The following is a 23,285-nucleotide window of genomic DNA, read 5'->3' as shown; positions in this document are numbered from 1 at the left end:
TAATAGTCTACGTTTAATACTTCTAATTAGTATCTAAACATTCGATATGACGGGTGCTAAAAATAAGTCAGTGGAAGAAAACGGGGTCTATGTATAAGTTTGCATTGCCCGATTGCCGCAAACAAGATACATCACGGGCACATCGGCCGCTCCAAAATATAGGGCATTGTTTGACTTGACAAGGTCCTCAAAATTAGTCCTTGACCTGTGATTTCTCTTAAAATAACAAAATGGCAACTATGACTTAGTACTTTCAAATATAAATCAAACTATGACTTCTGTTAGAAAATGTGCATCTTGTAAGGCTAATTGTTGGTTGGAAATTATGAGGTTTGAATATTGAAAAGTGTACGTGCCATATAAATAAGAAATATAGGGTGTATCTACCATTGCCACTCGTAAGACGACACGAGTTCTTTTCCAAAGATCTACGAACATATATCTTCCTTGGTTTGATTGTGGACAAGTTTTATGACCATCGACTACGATATTTCTTTTTCTAGGTTGTGCAATACGTGAAAAAAGGCAAATAGTGACGAGTGACTCTCTACAATTTTAAATGCACACTCCATCTTAATGCAGTGCAACACTAAATTAAGAATACCAAGCCTAGATGAATCGAGAAGATTGTATACGAAATGATTTATTAATTTGAAGCCCCACGAGTGCATACTATGTGTTGGTTTCTGTCGTTGTCGAAGTAACGGAGTAGCTAGTGAAACAGTGGAGATATGCGTGGTGGGGTGCATCCATGATGCGGTCTTAAGCAAAGTTGCTTATAAAATACTAGCTCGTGCATTTTCAAAAGCCCCGGCGGTAAAGTGACATAAAGGCATTCACCAATAGTCATTATATACTGGTACACTTGCTTAAGATTATTCCTCTTAATTACTTCCAAATTGAGCGATACTGATACTCCTCTGCTAATTTGCACAAATTTAATTCCACATTCATTAGGATTTGAACAGAAATCAAGAACCAAACTATCTAGACCACCAGAATGTGAAATTCACTGATCATATTGATTAGGGCGTGCATGCTTAACAAAAATCAGTCAGGAGCATTGCGACTCTCGTCGTGCGTCTCATCTACTCCGCTAGTCGTGGCCTCGACGTGAGGCCACATGCTGGGCGAAGAAGACGCAGTAGTCGTGGACATCGATGCCGACGTCGTCGACGGTTGGCGGCCGAACGTTGTCGGTGAGCCCCGGAGGAGTTGCCGCGTCGAGAAGTCCAGAATCTGCACCGACGACGACGCCTGTGCCGGCGGCGGCGCAAGATAACCGGTGTCGCCGGCCACGACGTTCCTGCTGTTCCCACCCTGAAGCAGCTGCGCGTACCGCATCAGGTCGGGGAACGGCACAGCGACAGTTGGCAGCGGAGACGGCGGCAATGGAGCTACTGGCGGCAGCTGAGGGATGCCGGGGGTGACCAGGAACACGCCCTGGCCGGTGCGACCCCGGACGCGCTCGGGGAAGTTGAGCTTGGCCTTGGCGCCCTTGAACCGGAGCGCGGCGTCGTCGTAGGCCATGGCGGCGGCCTCCGCGGTGTCGAAGGTGCCGAGCCAGACGCGCGCCGCCTTCGCGGGGTCACGGATCTCCGCCGCCCACTTGCCCCACGGCCGCCGCCGCACGCCACGGTAGTGCCTTCTCATCACGTTGCCTGCATGTTTATTTGTAGCTAAAGCTAAGGATACCCGAAAAAGAAGAAGCTAAAGCTATCATCGTGTTCGTGTGTTGGGGCGAGATAGTTGAACTTATTTGGGCGCATGCATGAAGCTTGTAAGCTTACGAACCGTGCATGTCTGTAGGAAAGATTAACACCTCTCCCGTGGAGGGTCATGCTCAAAGGAACTCAAAGAGGAGGCAACGTTTCTCGTAATAAGTTTTGCACTTGCTAGGACGACCAACATATAGTCCGGGGTGCTACCTTGAGTTTCACACATCAACCAAAAAGCTTTTTCTATGTATTGTAGTATGATATAAGAACTTTAATACATTGAATTAACCATCTTACTATTACTAATTGGAGGCTCCTTTTGAAGCCTCCAGATAAACCCACCTAGGATTCCTAGGTGGGCATTCTAGAAAAAGAGAGAAATCCTAGAAATTCTCACAAAAAAGCAAAACATCCGACCATCAATCGATAAATTTAAATCATCATAGCCATTGGATCTATTATGTTTTCTAAAAAATTACCCACCTATGCTATTATGAAAATAGCCTAAAGTAACCCCTAAATCTATATATAAATTATCCACCTCTGCCATTATATAAAATAAACTAAAATAACCCCCTAATCTTCATCCAAATTACCCAGTTATGCCATTATAAACAATATTTAAAATAACCCCCTAATTTGCAACTGAATTGCCTACCACTATTACTTAAAAAACTTAAAATAACCCCTTAAATTTGCATCTATATTGCCCACACATGCCATTATTAAAAATAACATGAGGTAACCCTACGTTTGAATCAAATAACCTTAATTAAAAATATACAGGAATATATGATTCTAAATCGTCTATATCTTTCACTATTGGTATACGATATAATAATTAAAGTCTATACGCATGACGTGTGTCACCATTTATAAGGATATAAAGTGATGAGAATATAGATTTCTATGCTAAAATTGTATCTCAAACTTAGGGTTCATTAAACAAATTCAAGCGCATACTTGCGATGCAAAGTGAAAAGTTAAAGATTATAAATGTGGATGAAAATATTATAGAGTAATTATTAACTAAAATCTAATACAATTGGATAAAGATATTAAGTATATATCTACATAAGTATTGTGTTCGAATATTTAACAAACGAGAGGTAGCATATGGTAATAGTTTTGTAGCAGTGTAGTCTCATTTTTTTTTCCATTGGATACTCCGCATTAGTTCCCACGAGACAAGCTAGAAAAAAGATACAAATGCTCATAAAAATTAAAAACATCAAACACCAATCCTGTAAACTCTAATAATCATAGCCATTGATCTATTATATTTTCTAAAAAGTTACCCACCAATATCATGGTGAAAATATTCAAAAATGAGCTCTAAACCTATATCTAAATTACCGAGCTCAGCTATTATAAAAAATAATCTAAAGTAACCCCATAATCTTCATCCAATTTACTAATACACATCATTATAAAGCATAACTTAAATGTCATTCTAAAATTTTATCTATATTACCCACATGTGTCGTTATTAAAAATAACCTAAAGTAAACACCTAAATATTAATCTAATTATCTTCATGTGCATCATATAGAAATATCAAAAAGTAAACTAATACATGATTCTACATTACCTATTTATGTCATTGTTAATATAAAAATACGAAGTTAAAGTATATACACATGATGAGTGTCACCATTTAGACTATTTATACATGTATGTGAGGAATCGATGAAAAATATTGATTTGTATACTAAAAATAATGTATGGAGGATTGAAGGTGTGATACAAAATGGAAAAAGTACGAATATGGATGAAAACGTGCATAGAGTAATTATTAATTAAAAATTAATCACAACTGAATAAAGATAGATACGTATCTATATAAGTATTATGTTGAAGTATTGAAAATAAGAGAGTAGTAGGTAAACAATTTTGATTATTAGCTAGGAGTTTAATTTCTAAATAATTTTCAAACATAATAGCTTCTAAAAATATTAACCCGTGCGGGAGCACGGGATGATAGACTAGTCAATCAAAACTAAGATAGGCTAATAGTTATAATGATGGTGTTGCTATTCACCAAACACCTAAAACACAAGCAACTTTTCGACCGACGCACGTACAGTGGTGGAGGCTGGCGGGGCCTAGGACCATGCCCTAAGCGTTGGCTCGTAGTTTCTATATATATTGTAGCAACTGTTGTATAAAGACCTAGGTCTACCTAGCCCAATCGGGCAATTAGATGATGCTAGGCATTAGCTTAATTGGTCCGGCTCCACCCCTATCCACATATATATGACATTTGGTGGCAGCCAACACGTGAAATGTCTTCTTCAACCTCTGGCTACCTTCTCTATTGTATTTTCCCTCATTGAAACAGGTCCCTATTCTTCCTGCCTCACCCGCGCGTCTGGCCATATCCAGCGGCAGGGATGCCACCGCTGCCACCCCTCTCTCGCTAAGCTCTCCAAATTGAGCGTGTCCACCAAACTGTGGGGCTTGCCTCTACAAAGCTTGCGTTGGCAGACTTGGGAACTCGTTAACTCCGGAAACCCCATTCCCTGACTAATCCAGATACCATTGACTGAGATTTGCATCAACTCAATAATCTCGGGAGAAATCGGACGACCGACGACACTTATTAGGAGTTGTAGATTATTATAAGAAGTACTCTCTCTATTCCAAATTATGAGTACTATATGTATATCTAGGTGCATAGTACAAGTTATGAACTTAGAAATACTAAAATAACCTATAATTCAGGACAGAGGGAGTGATTAGACCCATATGTGGACCTAGTAGATGATTTGGTAGCTAGCAACAGGCTTGTAGATTGTAGTTGCAGGCTTACAGCAAAGCACACGGTTCTTTAGTGGTACCAGTACATTATAGTGAAAAGTTGTTCGGTAACACTGAAAGATCACGTCTTTGATAAATACCGCTAGCCATGTTCTTTCGTTGGTAAATTCAAAAGGCACGATATTTCGATGCTTCCCTAGATTATTATAAGCTAGTACTTTCTTGCACATACATGTTTTCGTGGATTGGACCATAGTACAAGTTAGTACCTTCTTGCACCTCCGCGGCCTGGCTAGCCGCCGCAGCAGCAGCAGCAGTTCCAGCTTCCGGCGTCGCCTGCTGATGAGGAGACATAGCGGGCGCCGGCGCGGCCAGGTGGCCCGTTTGATGCGATGAGATGGCGGAGGAGCCCACGCCGACGTCGTAGTACGGCATGGTGGAGCCGTATGCGCCATGCTGCTGGGCCTGCGCGTGGTACGGCGACGGCGCCGTCGCCGGTGCAGACATGTACTCATCGCGATCCACACCATCCCCACCGCCTCCGAGCAAGACCTGCTGCTGCTGCTGCCGCCGCGGGAAGTGGCGCTCTAGACTGATGGGCAGCGACGCCGATTGAGCCTCCTCGTCGTCAGGCTCGGGCAGGCGCCGCTTATTGCCGCCATGGCTTCGGTGCTCCACCTTCGATCTCTAGACCTTTTTCCCTCTGATCTTGGTTTGACCACCTTGCGTATTTGACTGACCTAATCGGGAGCTAGCTAGGAGACAGTCTGGTGCTGGTGCGTGGTGGTGGCCGGTTCTGCCTGTGATACGGAAGAGAGGTTTGCTTTGTGAAGGAAGCAAAAGCATCGATGCGTTGAAAAGGTCTTCCGCTTGTCCTTGCCATCCTTCATTAAATAATCAGAAAAATTTAATAATACAAGGAAACGTGATTCTATTTTTGCTGTTTGGTGCTTTCGTGCACAAGATTTGCCATGCGTCAATTTCTTTTTTCAGATATGCTACAACGCTTACATATATATGCACATACACGCACGTTAAACATGTTACGCCCTTCTCCTATTAACGGCGTTGAAAGACTAAAGTCATAAATCTTAAGATTTATAAAGTCACATAAACATCTTGCTGACAACAAACAAATATATCATCTACCACTAAATGAATAATTACCATTCGCTACTTACCAAACAGGCTACAAAATCTATCAATGTTTTAAATATATTCTATACAAGAACTGCCACTAGGACCGTCGTAGCAAAAATAGCGGTCAATAGCATCAGTCGAAGAAGACTGCTGCTACATTATATAGTCCGCTATTTAAAACACTGAAACTATATGTGGTAACATGCTGACGAGCCGTAGAAAACTATATCTGATTCACCTCGGCATTTGTAAAATTGTCAAATCTTTTTCTTTGAAAGAATATCAGTTAAATGGAAGCTTTGATGGCATTGCTGTAATGTTTGAATAGCAAGCTTACAACATTGTCAAAAGTACTTCGGTCAAAAAACATTATCAAAAGTTGCAACTTTGCCTTTGTCTCTAAAGATTACAATTCGGTAGAGGTGAGTGTTGCTGAGTGAAGGTGGATAATTCTCATGATCCCCTCCAGCTTGTTTCAATTAGAATATTTCGAATATTTCTTGTGGAATCATCGGTCTATTCCCGTCATTAGTGAAGAAAAAACTAACGGACAAAGTAAATACTGATAGGTCTATTGCTGGGGTGAAAATACTGCAAAAGTATGGCATGCATTTGAGTGTACGGCGAGTCTATTCAAGTTTGAGTTCTAGACTTCTGCTACCCGTTAAATTTAGTAGTGTACATATGTATGGGCATTCTGCTACCCCTTGATTGCTTAAATGTTTCATTTAACCTTTTCTTCTAAGCTATATATTTTGTAACACATTAATATTTTGGTTGGCATTTTGTTTCTTTGGCAACGGAATTTAAGAGAAAATAGCTTACACGTTTCTTTTATAAGGTACAAGAAGGTTGAAATATCATCTCAACTACACACGTCAGGGTGCAATATCAAAGACCAGACCATCAAACCTATCCAAATACTAGCAGTAATATATATGGTCAAGCAGATCATATATATAGACACAAACTAATGACGCGAATAGAGCATATTTTAGCTGATTACATTTTTCGGACATTTTTAGCAAGCTCGAGTATCTGACAACTCAACACGGTTCCATATTTTTAACTAATTATTCTTTTAGAGGCCAGGTACCTATCAATAACGAGCCATCTACAGTAATTTTATCGGTCTTGAAATCTATATGCCTAGCTAGTGCATTAGAAATGTTTACAGGCGCATGTAATGATCATGAGAGCTGCGTCTTTACTTTGTTTTAAGAAATGGACCACGATGACAGGGGCAGCAATGACCACGTCGTTCTCAATGGTTACGTCCAGGGCATGGTAACTTTGCCAGATTATTATTCGGAAAAGAAATCGTGGGGTTAGCGCCTTTGATGTGACGACATCCTATCCTATCTCGAGTGCAATTCCCACGTGTGCACGCGGTGATCTTGCTCACTTTTTGCCTCAAAAGCGACTTGTCAAGTTCCTCGCAGATCTACCCATCCATCGTGTTTTCATTTCTATCATTTGCAACAAGAAATGTGTTTTCAAAGGAATTTCACCGCAACAATCAAGTTCGCACTTTCGATCCGTAACAATTTGAACGCCTTCGGTAAATGCTGCGTCCTAGATGATGGAAGGAGGACGATGCTTCAACAATTTGCTTCTGGTCGTCTGAGATGACGATGGCACCGACAACAGGGCGGTTAGACGAAGGGGCTCTCTGCCTCTGGTCCAAGTTGAATGGGCGGCGCAGCCCAGCAGCACCAACACCTGCTGCAGCTGCAACAGCAGACATGCGTGTGTGTGCAACGCAGGCTCAGTCAAAGATGCTGTGCCCAAATTCAAACGACCCACGATAACGCACCAGCATCCACCGAAATTTGACAGGGCCCATCCACGCTTTCGCAGTATCTGACGGCATCCTTTCGTTTTTCAGTCAACTATACTCCCTCGCTCCCAAGTACAAAAAGAATACAACTCTCGTTTCCCGAAAAATCAACCAACTTTAAATTTAATTAAATTTATACAAAATAGTACTAGCATTTATAGTATAAAATAAATATCAATAAATTAATCGTATGATATATTTTCATACTAAATCTATTTGGAGATGTAAATGTTAATATTTTTGCATAAATTTGATTAGACTGTTTGACTTCTTGAAAAATGAAAATTGTATTTTTTTTGGATGGAAGGAGTATACAGGAGAGTCAAAATCGTTGCGCGGACTACACTCGCCGACGTGACAGCTCCAACTTCAACGCCGTACCCTCCTTGATTTCAAGCTTACCGAGCTGTCGATCTCCGGTACACTAAACTAATACTCATTTCATCTTAAATTATTAGTTAGTTTAGCTTTTCTAAATTTATAATTTTTGTTATGCACGTATATATGTCTAAGCGTAATTTGAAACGGAGGGAGTACTTTATCTAGGGCAAAAGGCTTGTAATATACTAGCGGGGGTATATTTCAAGAAGAATGGCGCGCTTCGCTGCACCAGTGATGTGGGTATAGCTTGGCTATAACAGAATAGCATAACACAAATCACACGGATACAATGCACAATGAAAAACAGATTCCTGCAACAAAGCATCACGTTTCAATATAAGTTACAGGTGCTCGGATGCGGGGAACTTTACAATTTTGAATTAAAGAAGCAACCTGATGTGGTGGAACGTAGTATGCATAAAGCCATACAGTAAAATAATAACTAATCATAGTACATTTGATAGGTCTGCAATTGCCGTCCTATCATAGTAAATTTAATAGGTCTGCAATTGCCAATTGCCATCCTGAAGGATAAGAAACCCTAATTTTTTCACAATAACTTAACTAAGAAGATGGAGAATAGAGCATCATGATTTTTAATAGTGTATGTCTCATCAGTGCACGAAGCGACAGTCGTGAGGTCAAGCAGACGGGGACAATTTCCTTGCTGAAAAGGACTATACGTAGGTATTTTAAAAAAAAGAAGACACGTAGGTCTGTCATCTGGATCTGCTTTCATCAACGCGCGGGATGAACGTGACCCACCGAGTTACATGGCGATAAATAAAGGTACGTGCTAAGAGCCAGCCTATTCGTGAACACCCGCAGAAATCGTGAACAGTAGCGAGCGAGGACGTGGGCAGTAAAAAAAAAGTTGAACAGTAACAGGCATCGTAAACAGTACGAACAGGGGTGAACAGCAGCAGCCAGCAGGAACTCTCCAGCGCGAACAGCCCGCACAGGAGTAAACAGTACAGCACAGCGTGTGAACAGTAGCAGGATCCTGGGAGGTGGTCAATCCTTCCAGCGATATATATAGTTTCTCTGGTCCTGAAATTTTCTTTACCTTTGCACCCCACGAGACTCATCTACGGCAAGAACCAATCTTAGGTCCGTTTGGGTCCTGAGGAGCACCTAAAATTCCTGTCACGTTGAATATTTAGATACTAATTAGGAGTATTAAATATAGACTAATTATAAAATCAATTGTACAGATGGAGGCAAATTTACGAGACGAATCTATTAAGCCTAATTAGTCCATAATTTGACAATGTGGTGCTACAATAAACATATGCTAATGATAGATTAATTAGGCTTAATAGATTCATCTCGCAAATTAGCCTTCATTTGTGTAATTAGTTTTATAATTAGCGCATGTTTAGTCCTCCTAATTAGTCTTCGAATATTCGATGTGACATGAATTTTAGTCCGAACTAAAAATCCAAACACCCGTTAGTGTTCTAGGTCAAGGATCATTATTTGGGTTCATATTAGGGGGGTGTTTGGTTCCACCTTGCTAAACTTTAGTTGCTAAAGTTTAGCAACTTTTAGCTGCTAAACTGCCAAACACCCTTGCTAAAACTTGCTAAAGTTGAGTTGCTAAAGTTTAGCACTTTAGCAAGTTTTTGGTTGCTAAAACTTGCTAAAAGATGGGCTGGACAACCTATACCCCTCATTTATTGCTTGTCTCCCCCTCCTGCGTACCTTTAATAAGGGTAGATAGGTCTTTTTACAGCTCATTAAATACCTTTTAGCAAGAATATCCAAATAGCTTTTGCTAAAGTTTAGCAAGAGGAACTAAACAGACCCTAGGTTTGTAAGCTTAGAGGCTTCAGGAGTAACGAAAAATTGTTAATAGAGGGATGGGCAACTCACTTGGGTGTGTTAATGAGGCTACATGGAGCGATATCTCTAATGGCGGACATGAAGAAAGAATGTAAACGACCAACATTGACAAGGATAGGGATCCAATGAAATACAACAGATTGTCATTAATGGGTTCGTCAAAAAGCACTAGGCAGATCACCTCTGTCTTCCACTTTTTTTCTTTTGTTTGCCAAACAACGAGGACGCTGCACGTACACTCACGTTTATAAATACACATGTACATCTTCTAGAGACAAAGAGCAGATATGATTTTTTTTTTGCCAACGGATTTTTTCTTCAAACGAGGCTGGAGAGCTGCCGATTATATTAAAAAGAAGAAAGAGCACGTATTAGGTACAACAACAAAACCACAAAGGGAAACTCCTAATGGCTTGCGCCGACTCAAAACAAAACAAAACAAACTCTATAGCTGGTGGGATTGAGATATCGACATAAACCGCACAATGATAACCCGGGAGAAAAACCAACAAGTAGCCCTCATCGCCAGCGACATCATCCTTGACGATGTACCACACCGAACCAGCCGCTGCCACGCAGGACTTACCGCCGCAATCCGCTGCAAGCCGTGTAGCTACCACGACTCCTCCACCATGCCGCCGTCATCCTAGGTCACACACATGGTCGTCGATCTCCCAATCCACGGCCTAGCCGCGGCAAAAGTCAAAAGAGGAGCACATTGCACCACACCGAAAATGCCACCGCTATGCAAGATCCAACGTTGAAGCACCGCTGCAGCACTGTACACACCAAACAACCGAAACTCCGCATCGGATCCCGGCCCTCCAAGGCAACTCGAACGCGTGGGGGCCTTGCCACATCCACTGTCGCACACCACTCCTCGGGCACATCACCTTAAAGTGGACAGGGTCTCGCCACTTCCGCCGCTGGACTCCACTCTAAGGATCCAGACTTGCTTTGCCACCAGGGGTAACATGGTGCTACCGAACTACTCCAATAACTTCACCTCCATCTTGTCGTAGCCGGAATCTTAGTTGCACCACATGCACGGACACAAAGCTTCCAGAGACAATGGCTCATCATCCTTGCGAAACATATCAAACGTCGACCAGAGAAGAGGGTGTGCAAAAATACAAAGACAACGCCTCCAAGGAGGGGAACGGTGCCCAAAGGTGTCGCCATCGTCGTAATCGGTTCCGATTAAGGCTTTCACCAGCATTTCACACAACCCACCTCACACACAGTCGAACGCCAATAGCAATACCACTCCACCACCAACGTTGATCCTCTTCTTCGACGCGCGTAGCCACTGTGCCGCGGCACCACCATGGCCTCAAGCCGCCGCACCTCCTCGCTTGCGCGGCTTCTAGCCAAACCTCCCCACGTACCCAACACGACAGTGACATCTGCCAGCACAAACCTTCCTCCACCTCTTCACCATGGTCGATGGCCGCCACAGGCAACAACCTCACCTCCGCATCCACGCGCAAGTGCCGTTGGTGCGTCTCCTAGCACCGCTCCTCAGCCTCCTTCAACTGAGGCTGGCCAAGGGTCGTGCAGCCGCACGCCCTGCTCCACGCCACTGCCTCAGATCTGCGTTGCTGCCTGCGGGCCGCTACCTCATGCATGCGGCCACCGCTGACCACCACGCCCGCGAGCAACCGTGTCACGCCGCTTCCCCGCTTCATGCCACCGTCGCTGCCGCATCGCCCACCGCCGCCATTGGGCCGGTCCCCAGGGCGCCGCCTCCTGCACACGGCCGCAACCGCCTCTACGAGGCTGGCCACCTCGCTGCTCGCCGCCCCTCTACACTGCTGAACCTGCGCCCACGCTCGGCAGCGGCCAGCACACCTCCGCGCCTACCCACGGCCACCGCAGGCTGCAGCTTCTTCGTTCCCGCACGACGCCGTCGCCGGGCTCTCGCACCGCCTTCCACGGCCGCCCGCTTGAGAGAAGCAGGCCCGTCACTGCTGGAGGCATTCTCCACCCGCGTGCCCCGCCATGCCACCCCTTGCCCGGCGCTGCAGGAGACTGCAGATCCACCCTCGAGGACTATGGATCTAGCCAAAGGGCCCGCGGAGTGTCGGAGCACAGCCATCCTAGCTGGAGGAAGAAGCTCGCGCTGCCCACACGGTTCACTCACGTCTCCCATCTTCCAGCAGAGAAAAACACCCTGCCGCTACCTTCCTTGCAGGGGCCGGGCTTCCGACCTCCCTGCTCGGGCGACGGCGAGGTGGAGAGGGGGAGGAGAGCGGAGCCCCGGCGGCGGCGGGTGAAGGTTCCCCGTGCCGCTTGCAGGAGCGACGCGGGGGTGAGTGACACCGCTTTCTGTTCGTATGTGTGATTCCATTCGGCCAACAGATCTTGAGATTGATAACACATACATCTAACCGCCAAGTAAGTTTTGTGCCAGTAAAAAAACAAATTATTGCTGTTTTTAACCTCATACTAAATCTTTTGAAGTTCCTCCTAGCTACCATGTTAGCATCGATCGAGACGAAGGTCCCAACTGGAACTTGGGGTTGCTGTCTCCCGACCGTGCTGAAATGCGGATCTGATGTTTCCTTTCAGGCTTTCACTGCTGGATCAGATTGTCCACTGAACCAAATTAATTACTCTACTGTGGCTTTCACCCAGATCACCCACCAACTCGTGGAGTACCATCGAATATCGATCGATCTCCGCCCTCGGTGAAACGGATACGTTGGTTCCCTAAAGTCGCATACTCGCAATGGAAGGGAGCACGCCTAGGCCTAGCTAGTTGGTCCCCGCGCATGCATTGCACGGCGTCTTTCGTAGTGACCATTCGCTCGGCCAAGCTAGTGGCTTCGTCAGTGTCACCCCCGTCTCTACCAGCTACAAACACCGCGCTTCAGAGGTTCGTGGTCGAGCCGTGTGTGCTCGTCTCGTCAACCACCCGTTGACTTCTCTACGGCAAATTGACGGAACAATCCCAACACGTGGATCACGAAGCTATCCTGTTCCGCTTTCTGGAAGCTGTCTTCCGACCGCTCCAGGATCCAACGCCTTCCGGGCATGCACAGAAGTGAACAGTTGACTGGCGTATCAAATGTCGTGTTGGCTACAACGACCTTGAATAAAAGAGACAATAGTAAAATATTGCGACCGGATGACTCAAACCATATGGATCACAACATATGCTACATTTTCCATCATCTTTAAAAAGGAAATGTGCCGCCAGTCGCCACATGAAGCAAACAGCCGTGCCACAGCTTGTGGTTGTGGTTGTGGGTACTTGAAAAATCGAATACACAATCCCAAAAAGTATCTCCTCGTTCCAAGGTACCTACGAGGGTAATACAAAATTCAAACCCTAAAGATATATTTTACAAACAGGTACAGAGAAAGATGACAGTTACATCTTTCCAATTACGAATTGCTAGCCTAGGAGTCCAACTCGAACAAGAATAAAGCCTCGTAAAAATTGACATGAATAAGGTGGCCTGGTGAAGGTCCTAGCATCTCTTCACAAACAGCATTCTTGGATCCTCTGGCCTAACGGTTCTTTGCCTCTACCGGCCATTACAGCTCAGCTCACGAATTTGATGTTGGCATCTCCAGGAGATGAATCTTTCATCTACCTTTTAACACATCCCTACTATCTACCTTGCACCCATGCCTTGAAATTGCACAAATTATGCGATGGAAAGGCCAAAATCATATTAACAATGAACATTCGAGGGATTATCTTCTACCGATAGAGGGCATCATATACTAGCTAACTGTTTGAATTTCTCTTGTCCTCATGTATGTCATGAATTGCCCTGGTATCTCAGCAAGAAGTGACTGTACTGTCGACACCCCACTGCCTGGAAATAAGGATGAATTCAATATCAGATTTCTTGCTCAAGTAAAGATGGAGAAATGCAGGAATAGTACAGAAGAAATCAACAAGAAAATAATGCCGCTGGCTAGCTATATGAAAACAGTTTCTGTTGTTTTTTATTGACTGAAAGGATAATATACTTCTGATGACATAAATTTATGTTTGTCAAGTCAAACATCTTCAGCTTTGACCATCAATAACCCAAAAATCATATAGAATGACAACATAAGGCTGATGTAATAGATTCATCATGAAATCTACTTCCGTAATGCATAACTCATTCTATTTTGAATAACATTTTTTACAGATATTATTAGTCAAAGTGCCATATTGGAGATTATTGATGTCATAATGGACTTATATTTGGATTTTTTTAGGAGTAGAGAATCAGAGGAAGTACTTTATAGTACGCAAAAGATATATTTGCATCTTTTCAGGGAGGAAATTGAAGAAAAAAGAGGGATCAAATTCTGTTCCACATGCATACCATGTGCATCCTTCATTGGGGCGAACTGTATCATATCCCTTGATGCAACCCTTCCGGTTGAGCTTTCCAGTTTCTCTCCTTTATTTGGATCTAGAAACTGCACATCACAAATTTTGATATTAAAATGTGGATGAGCTGAGCTTGGGCAGGCGCAGCAGGAAGAAAGAAAGTCGACGACAGATGCATCAGCAACCAATCTTGTCAATATCACTTGATATAAAGTATTGGGGTGCTGTATTTAATGATTATATTAAGGCAGTCACATCTAGAGAAATAGAACTTAAAAAAATGAATATTAAGTTTGTTATCCGAGCTCCTATATTTTTTTCTTGATAAGGGAAACTTTACTAATCTTAGACAGATACATCAAGGTGACACATTTGTACTAAGACCATCCGAGCTAGTATAGTTGCAGACTTGCAGCCAAGAGAAATTTTATCTCCTATAGTTGCAGCCAAGAGAAATTTTATCTCCTATAGTTGCAGCCAAGAGAAATTTTATCTCCTATAGTTCCTATAGTGCTGGATCTACGCAGCAACTGTTTCTAAGCATTTCAATTTTAGTTCCAGAACAAAATAAATACAAATGACTTGAAAAAACTGTAACAATTTATCTGGACCTCACATTACCTCCATTTCCTTGAAATCAGCCCCTCCCACTCCAATAACAATGATAGACATAGGAAAATCTGATGCCCTTATGATTGCATCAATAGTCTCTTGAAAATCAGTCACCACACCATCCTGGAAAATAGTTTGACAGTAAGAAGAAAATCATAGATAGCTATTTTTTTTTGAGGATGGTTTCAGAGGTATACATACAGTGACTATTAACAAAATAAAGTATTTCTGTTGATTGTCAGCAAGAGATTGGCTAGCTATTGTCATAGCAGTGCTGATCAAATGACCAAAGAGAGTAGGGCCAGCCAGTGATACATTACGAAGTGCACTGATATAAGCTGACATAATTCCTTGTATTCCGTCAACCTGAAGAAGTTTGATAAGATCAGCTTGCGTGTAAACAGTTCCAAATCAGCTTTACTTTTACAAAATAAATAAGTAGCAAATCTACTTCCAGGTAAATATTCTAAATGAGAAAATCAGGTTACAAATCAGCTTTTGAGAAGTAGCAATTATTCTGAAGAAAGAAAACCAGCATTTCAAGTGTAGCAAAAAATAAAAAATAGAATACCTCAGGTTGATAGGTGCTGCCATTCAAGTTGAAACAATGGGAAACAGGACCATCGATAGGTCTTGCTCCAAAGCCCCAAGAGGGGAAACGTTTAGCTGGGTCATAGTACTGTAGAACATCACCAATTTCCAGTATTGCCTTCCAAAAAAAGCAACAGAAGAACACAAAATCACTACACGCTCAGAGTCTCTGAGGGTCATCAGAACATAAGAACAAATGGGTGATCAATCAGTTGCTCACCTTCTGATATACATTTGGCCGACCTGAGGGATCAATGTAATGCAAGGAATCTGGAAGCCGTGGGTTTCCATTTGAAGCTACAAAGGGTAAACATCGACAGTAATATATTAAGCATGAACTTATGACTAGAGAAACAGAAGTAAAGAAAGGTCAATGTGCACTACCATGTCTGCCGCATACCTGTGAAATCTACACCTACCATAAAATTCAACTGGCACCCAGCAGAAATATAATCTAGAAAAGTATGTCGATTGCTCTCGACATATTTTTCCACATATAACTGACTCTTCAATACCTGCATATCAGAATGAAAAACTATTTATATAATGCAACATTTAAATATATTCCAAAGTAACAAATTTTACCTCCTTACTGTGACATTCATGTGCATTGCTGGCAGGAACAAAGAAATTTTCACCATTCTGCCTATGGTACATGTTTTCCAATTCTGCAACTGATTTGACTATCTTGCTGTCGAATTACAAAGGGTATCTAATCAGAAAACAAATTGGAATTCAAGTATTAATGGCCCAGGCTCTAAGGCACCATGGAACATACTTACGAACAGATCAAAATGGAAAAGGAGCAGTGGAACGAGTTAAACAGGGGACAATTACCCGACTAGGTCATGTTTGCCATTGCTACTGAAGTTAAAGCACTCTATAATTAGAGGGTTCTCCTGCAACACAATATAACCATAAGAACGAACAACAATTAGATTAATACAAATACTTTCATCATTGACCAACAAACACTGTCTTTGATTTAGATATCACACTATCAGCATCACTCTGTGGTTAAAATCAAAGGTGCAGTGTTGCTTCCATAAGTATCAAAGAGTAAAACATGTTCTGAAAATAGATGGTTTCGACAGCTAACATCAACAGAAGTACAGAAGTAAAAAGGAAGAAGATAGTTTCATGCCTTACTTCCAATCTGTTGGAGATTCAGAATCACTGGCTTCCACCTAGGATTGAGATCATTCTTTCTTACTTCTGTCTTGCAAATTGGAACGGGCATTCCACTATCTGATATTCTAGATATTAGCAAGAAAGGATCCTGCAATAACGCATATTTAGAAATAAGAATGGTGAAATGGCACCAAAAAAAAAAACCAAAAGATTGGCATAGAAAAAAAAAAGCGAGTCCAAATAGTACAAGAAAAAAAAGAACTAAGGAATAGAAACATAAGACCATAAGCTTACACTCTTTGTGAGAAGATCCTTGATTTCAAGATCCGAACAGCGGAATACCATCTCCATGATTGCTTTTGAACCTGCACTTTCTTCAGCCTGAATGGTTAGCTCACCAAATTTGCTAGGATTTGGCAAGTTGTGTTCAGAAACACCAAGCTTTAAAGTCAACAGCCTGTCCCGCTTGGTGATAACCTGCAAAATTGGCCTTGGTCTTCAACAGAAGTACAGACAATATTAATCTAGAATTAGCATAGTCTTGGAACATATTAATGTTACAAAATTCTTGAAAATCTTCATGTAATGCTACATGCAAGTGTTGCCTTGCAATCACGCAATATTATGTTCACATCTAAGTAGCATATGCATGTTACCATAGGCCACTATGTCAAAGTTACAAATTCAAGTAAATTGCATTAAGGGTCACGGAACTTGTCATATAGGTTCACTTAGGTCAATGAACTCCAAATTTGTGCATTTTGATCAAACCTGTTTAAGTGAGTCACCTAATGTAATTATGTTGCGAGCCCTTTTTTTAATAAGATGACAAAGCACACTGGCACAAACAAGGTGCTTTGCAGAGATGGCTCTAAATTTTGCTGAATTACACTGTCTAGTTGTGTTCCCTCCATGCCAAAGCTAACTGCATGGCCTTAAGGTGTAACGGCTTTCATTGATCGTGAATCAAAACGCATTTATCAAGCAGAGCAACACAATTATATGTCATGTATCTTGTGTAATCATTAAACGGGAGCACAATTCTATGTCATGTATATGAGCAACTGCAGGCTGCAGCATCTGAAAAGACCAGGAACAAACAGCCGTTTTCAAGCTACTACCTAATTCATCATAGCCATTGCTATCACAACTTCAGTTTCGGGGTCCATACTCAAAAGATTGGGGCAATTGTACCATGGCGTACTAAGGAAAGTGGAGTTGGGGACTTTGTGGATCTACAGGAGGGAAATCTGGGGGCATTGCTGATGGGTGGGGCCAACTGGCAGAGAGTGGGAATCAACAGTGTGATGGATTTTGAGCTGGTAGTGCTGGAGATTGAAAGAGCGAACTGAAGAGAGAAAGGCTTAAGACATCACAAATAGGAGACTAAGTAAGACATCACAAATAGGAGATTTAAGAATCTCGTATAGATATGGGACTACTTTGCCAAAAAAAAAGGCCACCAAGCATGGGTTGGGAAATTTGTGCCAATGTGCCATTTACCATGTTGGCAGGTCCATATCAACAATCAGTACCTAGCTGGCCTGCTAAGGACATTAGTGACTCATTTGAACTCCTTCAATGGCCTAGATGTGCAATTTAGGATTTCAGTGACCTACTTAGACCTCCATGACAAACTCAGTAATGTAATGCAATTTGCTCTACAAATTCCTATGATAAGTTCATGTTGGTCCACGAGTCTGAATTGTGCAAGCAAACAGATACAAAATTAGCTTAAGTTTGCCTTCAGATGTTCCGCTTCAGAGCTTACCTGCTAATTATCGATCACTGTGAGTGAGCGCATGACTCAACAATAGCCAAGTTACACAGCCAGGAAAACATACACCGTCAGTGTTTTCTAGTCTCTTTAATTTGTCCTTTGCCAACTACTTGAAATTCTATCCATGTTGGAAATTCAGAACGATTTTTCTTGCTCAAAATAAGGTATGTTGGCAGTGTGCACCAAAGTGAGCATTACTCAGGAGAAGAATATATACCATGAAAAAACATAACAATTTCAAAAGCCAAAAGAAATATACCTCTGACAAAAGACAGGTAGCCTCTCCAAGAAACTCTTGCTCCTCCAGCTTAAGCATCTGTATTGCAGAGCAGATTAGCATAAGAACCGCAAAGCAGCAGCAAAGAGAAATGAGGGGTGTAGGCTTAATAAATCACATCCCCTAGTATCTTGGCAGAATCTAACAGGGTCACTGAAACGTGGCTATTAATATAAGATTTAAGGAACAATTGAAAAACAGACTGAAGCTGCAAGTCAGTGAGTTCTATACTTCGAATAGGCAGAATTCCTTGTTTTCATAACCAAGTACATGCATGCGATTCTTTTTCGTTTGGGATTATATAGAAAAAACATTTTAAAGATATCTGGAGGTGTTCAAGAAAAATTGAGTAAACGAAATTAATTTAATGTGGAGATTTTAGGCCCAAAAAAAGTATATATTATTCTCTATATATTCAAATAACTAATATTTTCTAAGTACAAAAACAAATTTAAATGTTGCATTAGGTATACATTATAGAAGTATCAATGAATACTATCTGAATTTAATTACATAAACCATTTTACCCGAGCAAAACATTAAATGGATCAGAAGGTCCTGAAGGGTGAAGACATTCCAGCTTTTGTCAGCTTGGAACATCCCAGTTAATAGTATCAGAGTGTGCTTTACTATTACTCTATTAGCAATTAGCAGACTCAGTGCAGAAGTAAATAGAACAGAAGTAATATACAATTGCAACAACAGTCACCTTTTCACTGACATCATGGAACTGTGGGTCAATGTCAAAAACCTGAAAACTGCAAATAAAATTATCCGTTTAGGCAATAAGATAGTTAAGAGGTAACACACACTCTTGACAATTAATTTATGATACAAAAAATGGTGAAATTTGAAGTATACTATGACAGAAGACTGAAAGAAGCTTACACCAATGGCTGAAGAACCTCAAACTGGTACTGCATACTGATTTTTGTCATCCAAGATGGGTTCAAAGAATTTAAAATTACTTCACTACGCCCAATTTCTTCAAGTGGTCCATCTTTCCTTTTGGAATACAGAACCACCATGGGGTTAATCTGAGGGAAATGGGTGAGAGAGATTAAGAAAGGGTGGCAACATAAGAACTCAACAAAAATTCAGCTAAAGTAGCATGGATACAGAGAGAAAGGTGGCTGTAGCTACTTTCCTTAAAGCAGTGGGCAAGGAAGGGTCTAGAAAGGAAAACAATTTTATCACATCAAAAGGCCAATTGTGTTTGTATTTTTGAAATTCACTCTCAAGAAAGGCCATGGAAACAACGATGAAAATGAAGCTGGAGAAGGGGAGAGGGTGGCATTGAGGAGGAACTAATAGAAGGTGAAAGAGGAAATGGAGAGACTTTGGTGCGCAGCAGAGCACGTGAGAGAGTAGAAGCGTAAGTAGTTGTCTGCGTGGTAACAGATGAGGTGGTGGATGTAGAGTGTAGGACATGGCAACCGCCTGCAGCCTGCTACTGCAAGAGTAGCTATAGTTTAGAGGTGAGAGGAAAGAGGGGAGGAAGAACAAGAGAAAAAGTAAGTGTGGACAATAGAGCTGAATCAGTGTATATCGCCAGTGAGAGTATGCCTTGACAACCACATAGGACAAAATGATTCAGGCACACGGGGGTTAATATGCACTGGTTTTTAAATTCATGGGATGCAAATTAAATGGTGGTACAATTGAGGGTGTAAATTAAACCAAGTCCAGAGTCAGGGGAACCAAAGTGGAGTTTGCCTTATTGTTTTCTGGTCTCACTTCAACATTAGAATATGCTGCAAAGTTTGGTGATATAGGTAAATGGTAAAGTATCATCTGAAATACAACTTAGCTTCTCAAGTTTCTATTACAAGCTCGCCAGGAATTGGACGTGTTCACATGCTAACCTAAAAGACTAAATCATGTGCATAGACTCCTTAAGAATGAATGTGGCTTTTACCCAAAAAAACGCTCTTCCTAGTAGCAACTTTTTAGGCTTTTATAAATATTTTATGTAGCATATTAAGGGGTCGTGGAGAACATGACCTGAGGTTCACGAGATTTCGAACGACAAAATGAAAGAAACTTAAGGGACTGCTTTTTCACTCTAGGACCTCATTTCTAAGCTAAGGTAGTGGATTAACATCGCATATGAGATATGAGCTAGGAAAGGTAATTATGTATGCTATAATTAGCTTGCCATTTCCTTTTATACTTTCCGGAATTATGTCACATGGTGGAATTAATGATAACCGCTCAATTAATATCACTTTAGGGTTTTAACCAAACAAAGCCCCTGTTTGTTTTCCTCCTAGATTATATAAGCTAGATTATGATCCATGGGTAGTAGGGTAAAAGATTATTTTGGGACCACAAATAATCTAAAATAAGCTACCCAAGAGTAGCTTATTTGAGATTATTTGTAGTCCCATGGTGGTCCTAAAGTGTTCTTTTACCATAGTACCCATGACCCATAATCTAGATTATATAGTTTAGGTGGATTATAAGAGACCTCAACATGGTATTCAATAAGAAGCATGACATAGCATATGCCAGTGAAGATACAGAAGCATAATTTAATGCAATGAGCAGCTCTCCTGACTGTTGCTTTTTTCTTTACAAAAACAGATAAGGTAAAGGGCTATAAGATATTAAGATGCAAGGAAATGAACAATAGCAAAGTCACGAATGCAAGAGGTGCAACAAGGAGAATACCTTGGGAAAATATTCTTGATCGCCCAAATTTGATGCAGAGAGAGATAACTGCAACATGCATACTGTCAGCATCAAACACTACACAACTAAACAAGCCTCGTGTATTCAGAGACTAAAACTCTACTGCTACAAGCAACAGATAACGCAACACAATAAAAGAAATGCATAACATAAATCACATAAATGACCATAGACCTCACATGGAGCAAAATTGTAGTACCAAACCCTTACAAAATCACACTAAAACAGGGATAATGAAATGCCGAGGTATCCTACTGAAAGAATTCCAAGTAGTTGTACCCCATAACATAGCATTAATGAATAAGTTGCTACAGGGACCGGTCTTAGCTGCTCAGCTATAGCTTGAAGTATGTTATACACAAATTCAATGAAGATTAAATATCCAAAAATGTTTCCAAACAAATCAATATGGATGTCATAAAACCATATATGACTCGAGAACTTGGCCATCTTTTACACTAGCATCTCTATGACTCTAAGGACACACGAGCCGCTGACTGCAGCCACCAGAATTATTGGAAAAGCACCAAACCAGGGGTGCAGCACAGTCAAATCAGCACAGCACCCAATCACCATAGGTTAATGCAGTAATGTGAAATTGTGAACGGTGTCCCGTCCCCAGCCACGGGTCATTTTCCCGAACTGCCACTTTTTAGATTGCGTGCACCAGATGGTAGCACCTAGATTCACAGAACGGGGGACCAGATAGCTAGTATCAACCGAAGTATGGTGAGAATTCCCATCGCTCCAATCAGAAACCACCGCCTACCCCCATGCGTCCTCCGCGGACGCCACAAAACCACCGAACCGATCCTAAAACAGGCAAGGGGGCAGCACGCGGCGGGACCTAGCCGTCGCCACCGCCGGGCGCAATGCCGGTGCCCGAGCTCCTACGCCCGCGCCGAGTACCACTGGCCTACCGCTCGAAGGTAGAACTATAGAGCCCCCGGGGGTTGCGAGGCGGGCTCCGTACCTCGATCTGCGTGGACGCGCCAGCGCCGCGGGAGCGGAGGAAGCGATCGGCCGCGGCGGAGGCGGCCTGGGCGGCTTTGGCGGCGGCGGGGCCGACGGGGTGGGCGCCGCTATGGCCCGCCTCGTCGGAGCAGCAGTTCCCCATCGCCGGCGGGCCTCTACCCCCACGTCAGCCGCTCGCCGTCGAGGCGGGCGAGATCTCAGATATCGGAGGGAGGGGAGGGAGCGCGTGGGGATGGGAGTTGCTGCCGCAAGTAGCCAGCGAAGAAGAGCAAGTGGAGTCGTGGAGACGACACGGCACGGAGACTTGGACCCCAACCTTACCCAACGCAGCAGCACTGTACGCGCAGAGAGAGGGGAGAGATGGGGGGCCGGCCGGGCACCGGGAACAGGGCGGAATTTACGGCTTTGTCCCTGGACGGCTGAGCGAGGTTTGACCGTTTGACTCGCGCCCGTCCCGTTGGCCGTTGCCTTTTGTTTGACTAGTTGAGCGCCGGTGTTGAAAATTTCGCAAGCAAGAAGCATACAACGCATACGGTATCTTTGGTAGATCATGTTAATAGGGGCATGCCAAATAACACTAGCCATCTCTGGTAGTTTGGCGCTTTTAATTTTGCTGAGCATTTGACAATTAGCAACCAAATGCATCTCTTTTCAATTTTACAGTCATGATTATGTTAACATGGGAATAGGGGATTCAGGGTCTGAAAGGATTGTAGAACATTTAGGTTACACAGATTTTGCTTCTTTTTTCTCCAAAGCCAGAATTAAAAGAGTAACTCTCATCCTGCACATGTGCTGCTTCACTATTGTCATGCTTATCAAATCTATTCAGACTGCCTCCCACAAAAACTTCGCCTGCCAACTGCCATCCATAAACACAGCATAAACCATATCACCTTGTTCAAAAAATGCATTGAAAATAAAAATGAACCGAATACCGATGATATTATTGCAATAATAGTACACTGAACTGAATAAGGATTCACCAATAAAAATGTTTTGTCCTATAACTCAGAGATAGCTATTCTACAACAAATCGGGTAGAAAAAGTTCATCTAAGCTTGCGTCATTGCACCAGGTATGTCCTAGGCAGAGGGCGGGCTCGGTTCAGGCAGAGAGGGCACCTCCTCACTAACGCTTACATGCAAGTTTGCAGAAACTATAAAAATGTAGATGCCTAATATATATGAATGCCACAA

At 42.4% G+C, this 23,285-nt stretch overlaps 2 protein-coding genes across 2 annotated transcripts; both read right to left on the bottom strand.

The window, feature by feature from the left end:
- Positions 1-817: 817 nt before the first annotated feature.
- Positions 818-5,261, bottom strand: LOC101786505 (ethylene-responsive transcription factor ERF110). The gene is made up of 2 exons (XM_012847141.2): positions 4,748-5,261; positions 818-1,661 (listed from the first exon to the last, which is right to left on the bottom strand). Exons 1-2 carry the CDS (start codon positions 4,983-4,985, stop codon positions 1,051-1,053), a joined length of 849 nt encoding a protein of 282 aa, XP_012702595.1. The 5' UTR covers positions 4,986-5,261; the 3' UTR covers positions 818-1,050.
- Positions 5,262-12,829: 7,568 nt separating this feature from the next.
- LOC101757469 (protein BONZAI 1) lies at positions 12,830-22,394 on the bottom strand. Its single transcript, XM_004952533.4, has 16 exons — positions 22,085-22,394; positions 21,091-21,138; positions 19,306-19,454; positions 19,127-19,175; positions 18,400-18,456; positions 16,655-16,837; positions 16,374-16,508; positions 16,067-16,128; positions 15,815-15,920; positions 15,630-15,744; positions 15,450-15,526; positions 15,210-15,347; positions 14,840-15,004; positions 14,648-14,761; positions 14,019-14,115; positions 12,830-13,514 (listed from the first exon to the last, which is right to left on the bottom strand). The coding sequence occupies exons 1-16, from the start codon at positions 22,226-22,228 to the stop codon at positions 13,420-13,422; spliced, it is 1,734 nt and encodes a 577-aa protein (XP_004952590.1). The 5' UTR covers positions 22,229-22,394; the 3' UTR covers positions 12,830-13,419.
- Positions 22,395-23,285: the final 891 nt, after the last annotated feature.

Source organism: Setaria italica, chromosome I (assembly GCF_000263155.2).
Source record: "Setaria italica strain Yugu1 chromosome I, Setaria_italica_v2.0, whole genome shotgun sequence".
Classification (NCBI taxonomy): domain Eukaryota; kingdom Viridiplantae; phylum Streptophyta; class Magnoliopsida; order Poales; family Poaceae; genus Setaria; species Setaria italica.
This window is presented reverse-complemented; position numbering and strand designations above follow the sequence as displayed.

What these genes read in the sequence shown, in the direction of transcription:
- LOC101786505 (XM_012847141.2), bottom strand. Translation starts at nt 4,985, where the DNA reads ATGTCTGCACCGGCGACGGCGCCGTCGCCGTACCACGCGCAGGCCCAG. An exon ending in GGCCGCGGAGGTGCAAGAAG is followed by an intron (nt 1,662 to 4,747) that starts GTACTAACTTGT and finishes ATAAACATGCAG; the next exon opens with GCAACGTGATGAGAAGGCAC.
- LOC101757469 (XM_004952533.4), bottom strand. Translation starts at nt 22,228, where the DNA reads ATGGGGAACTGCTGCTCCGACGAGGCGGGCCATAGCGGCGCCCACCCC. An exon ending in GCGCGTCCACGCAGATCGAG is followed by an intron (nt 21,139 to 22,084) that starts GTACGGAGCCCG and finishes TGCATGTTGCAG; the next exon opens with TTATCTCTCTCTGCATCAAA. An exon ending in GGCCAAATGTATATCAGAAG is followed by an intron (nt 15,348 to 15,449) that starts GTGAGCAACTGA and finishes TTTTTTTGGAAG; the next exon opens with GCAATACTGGAAATTGGTGA.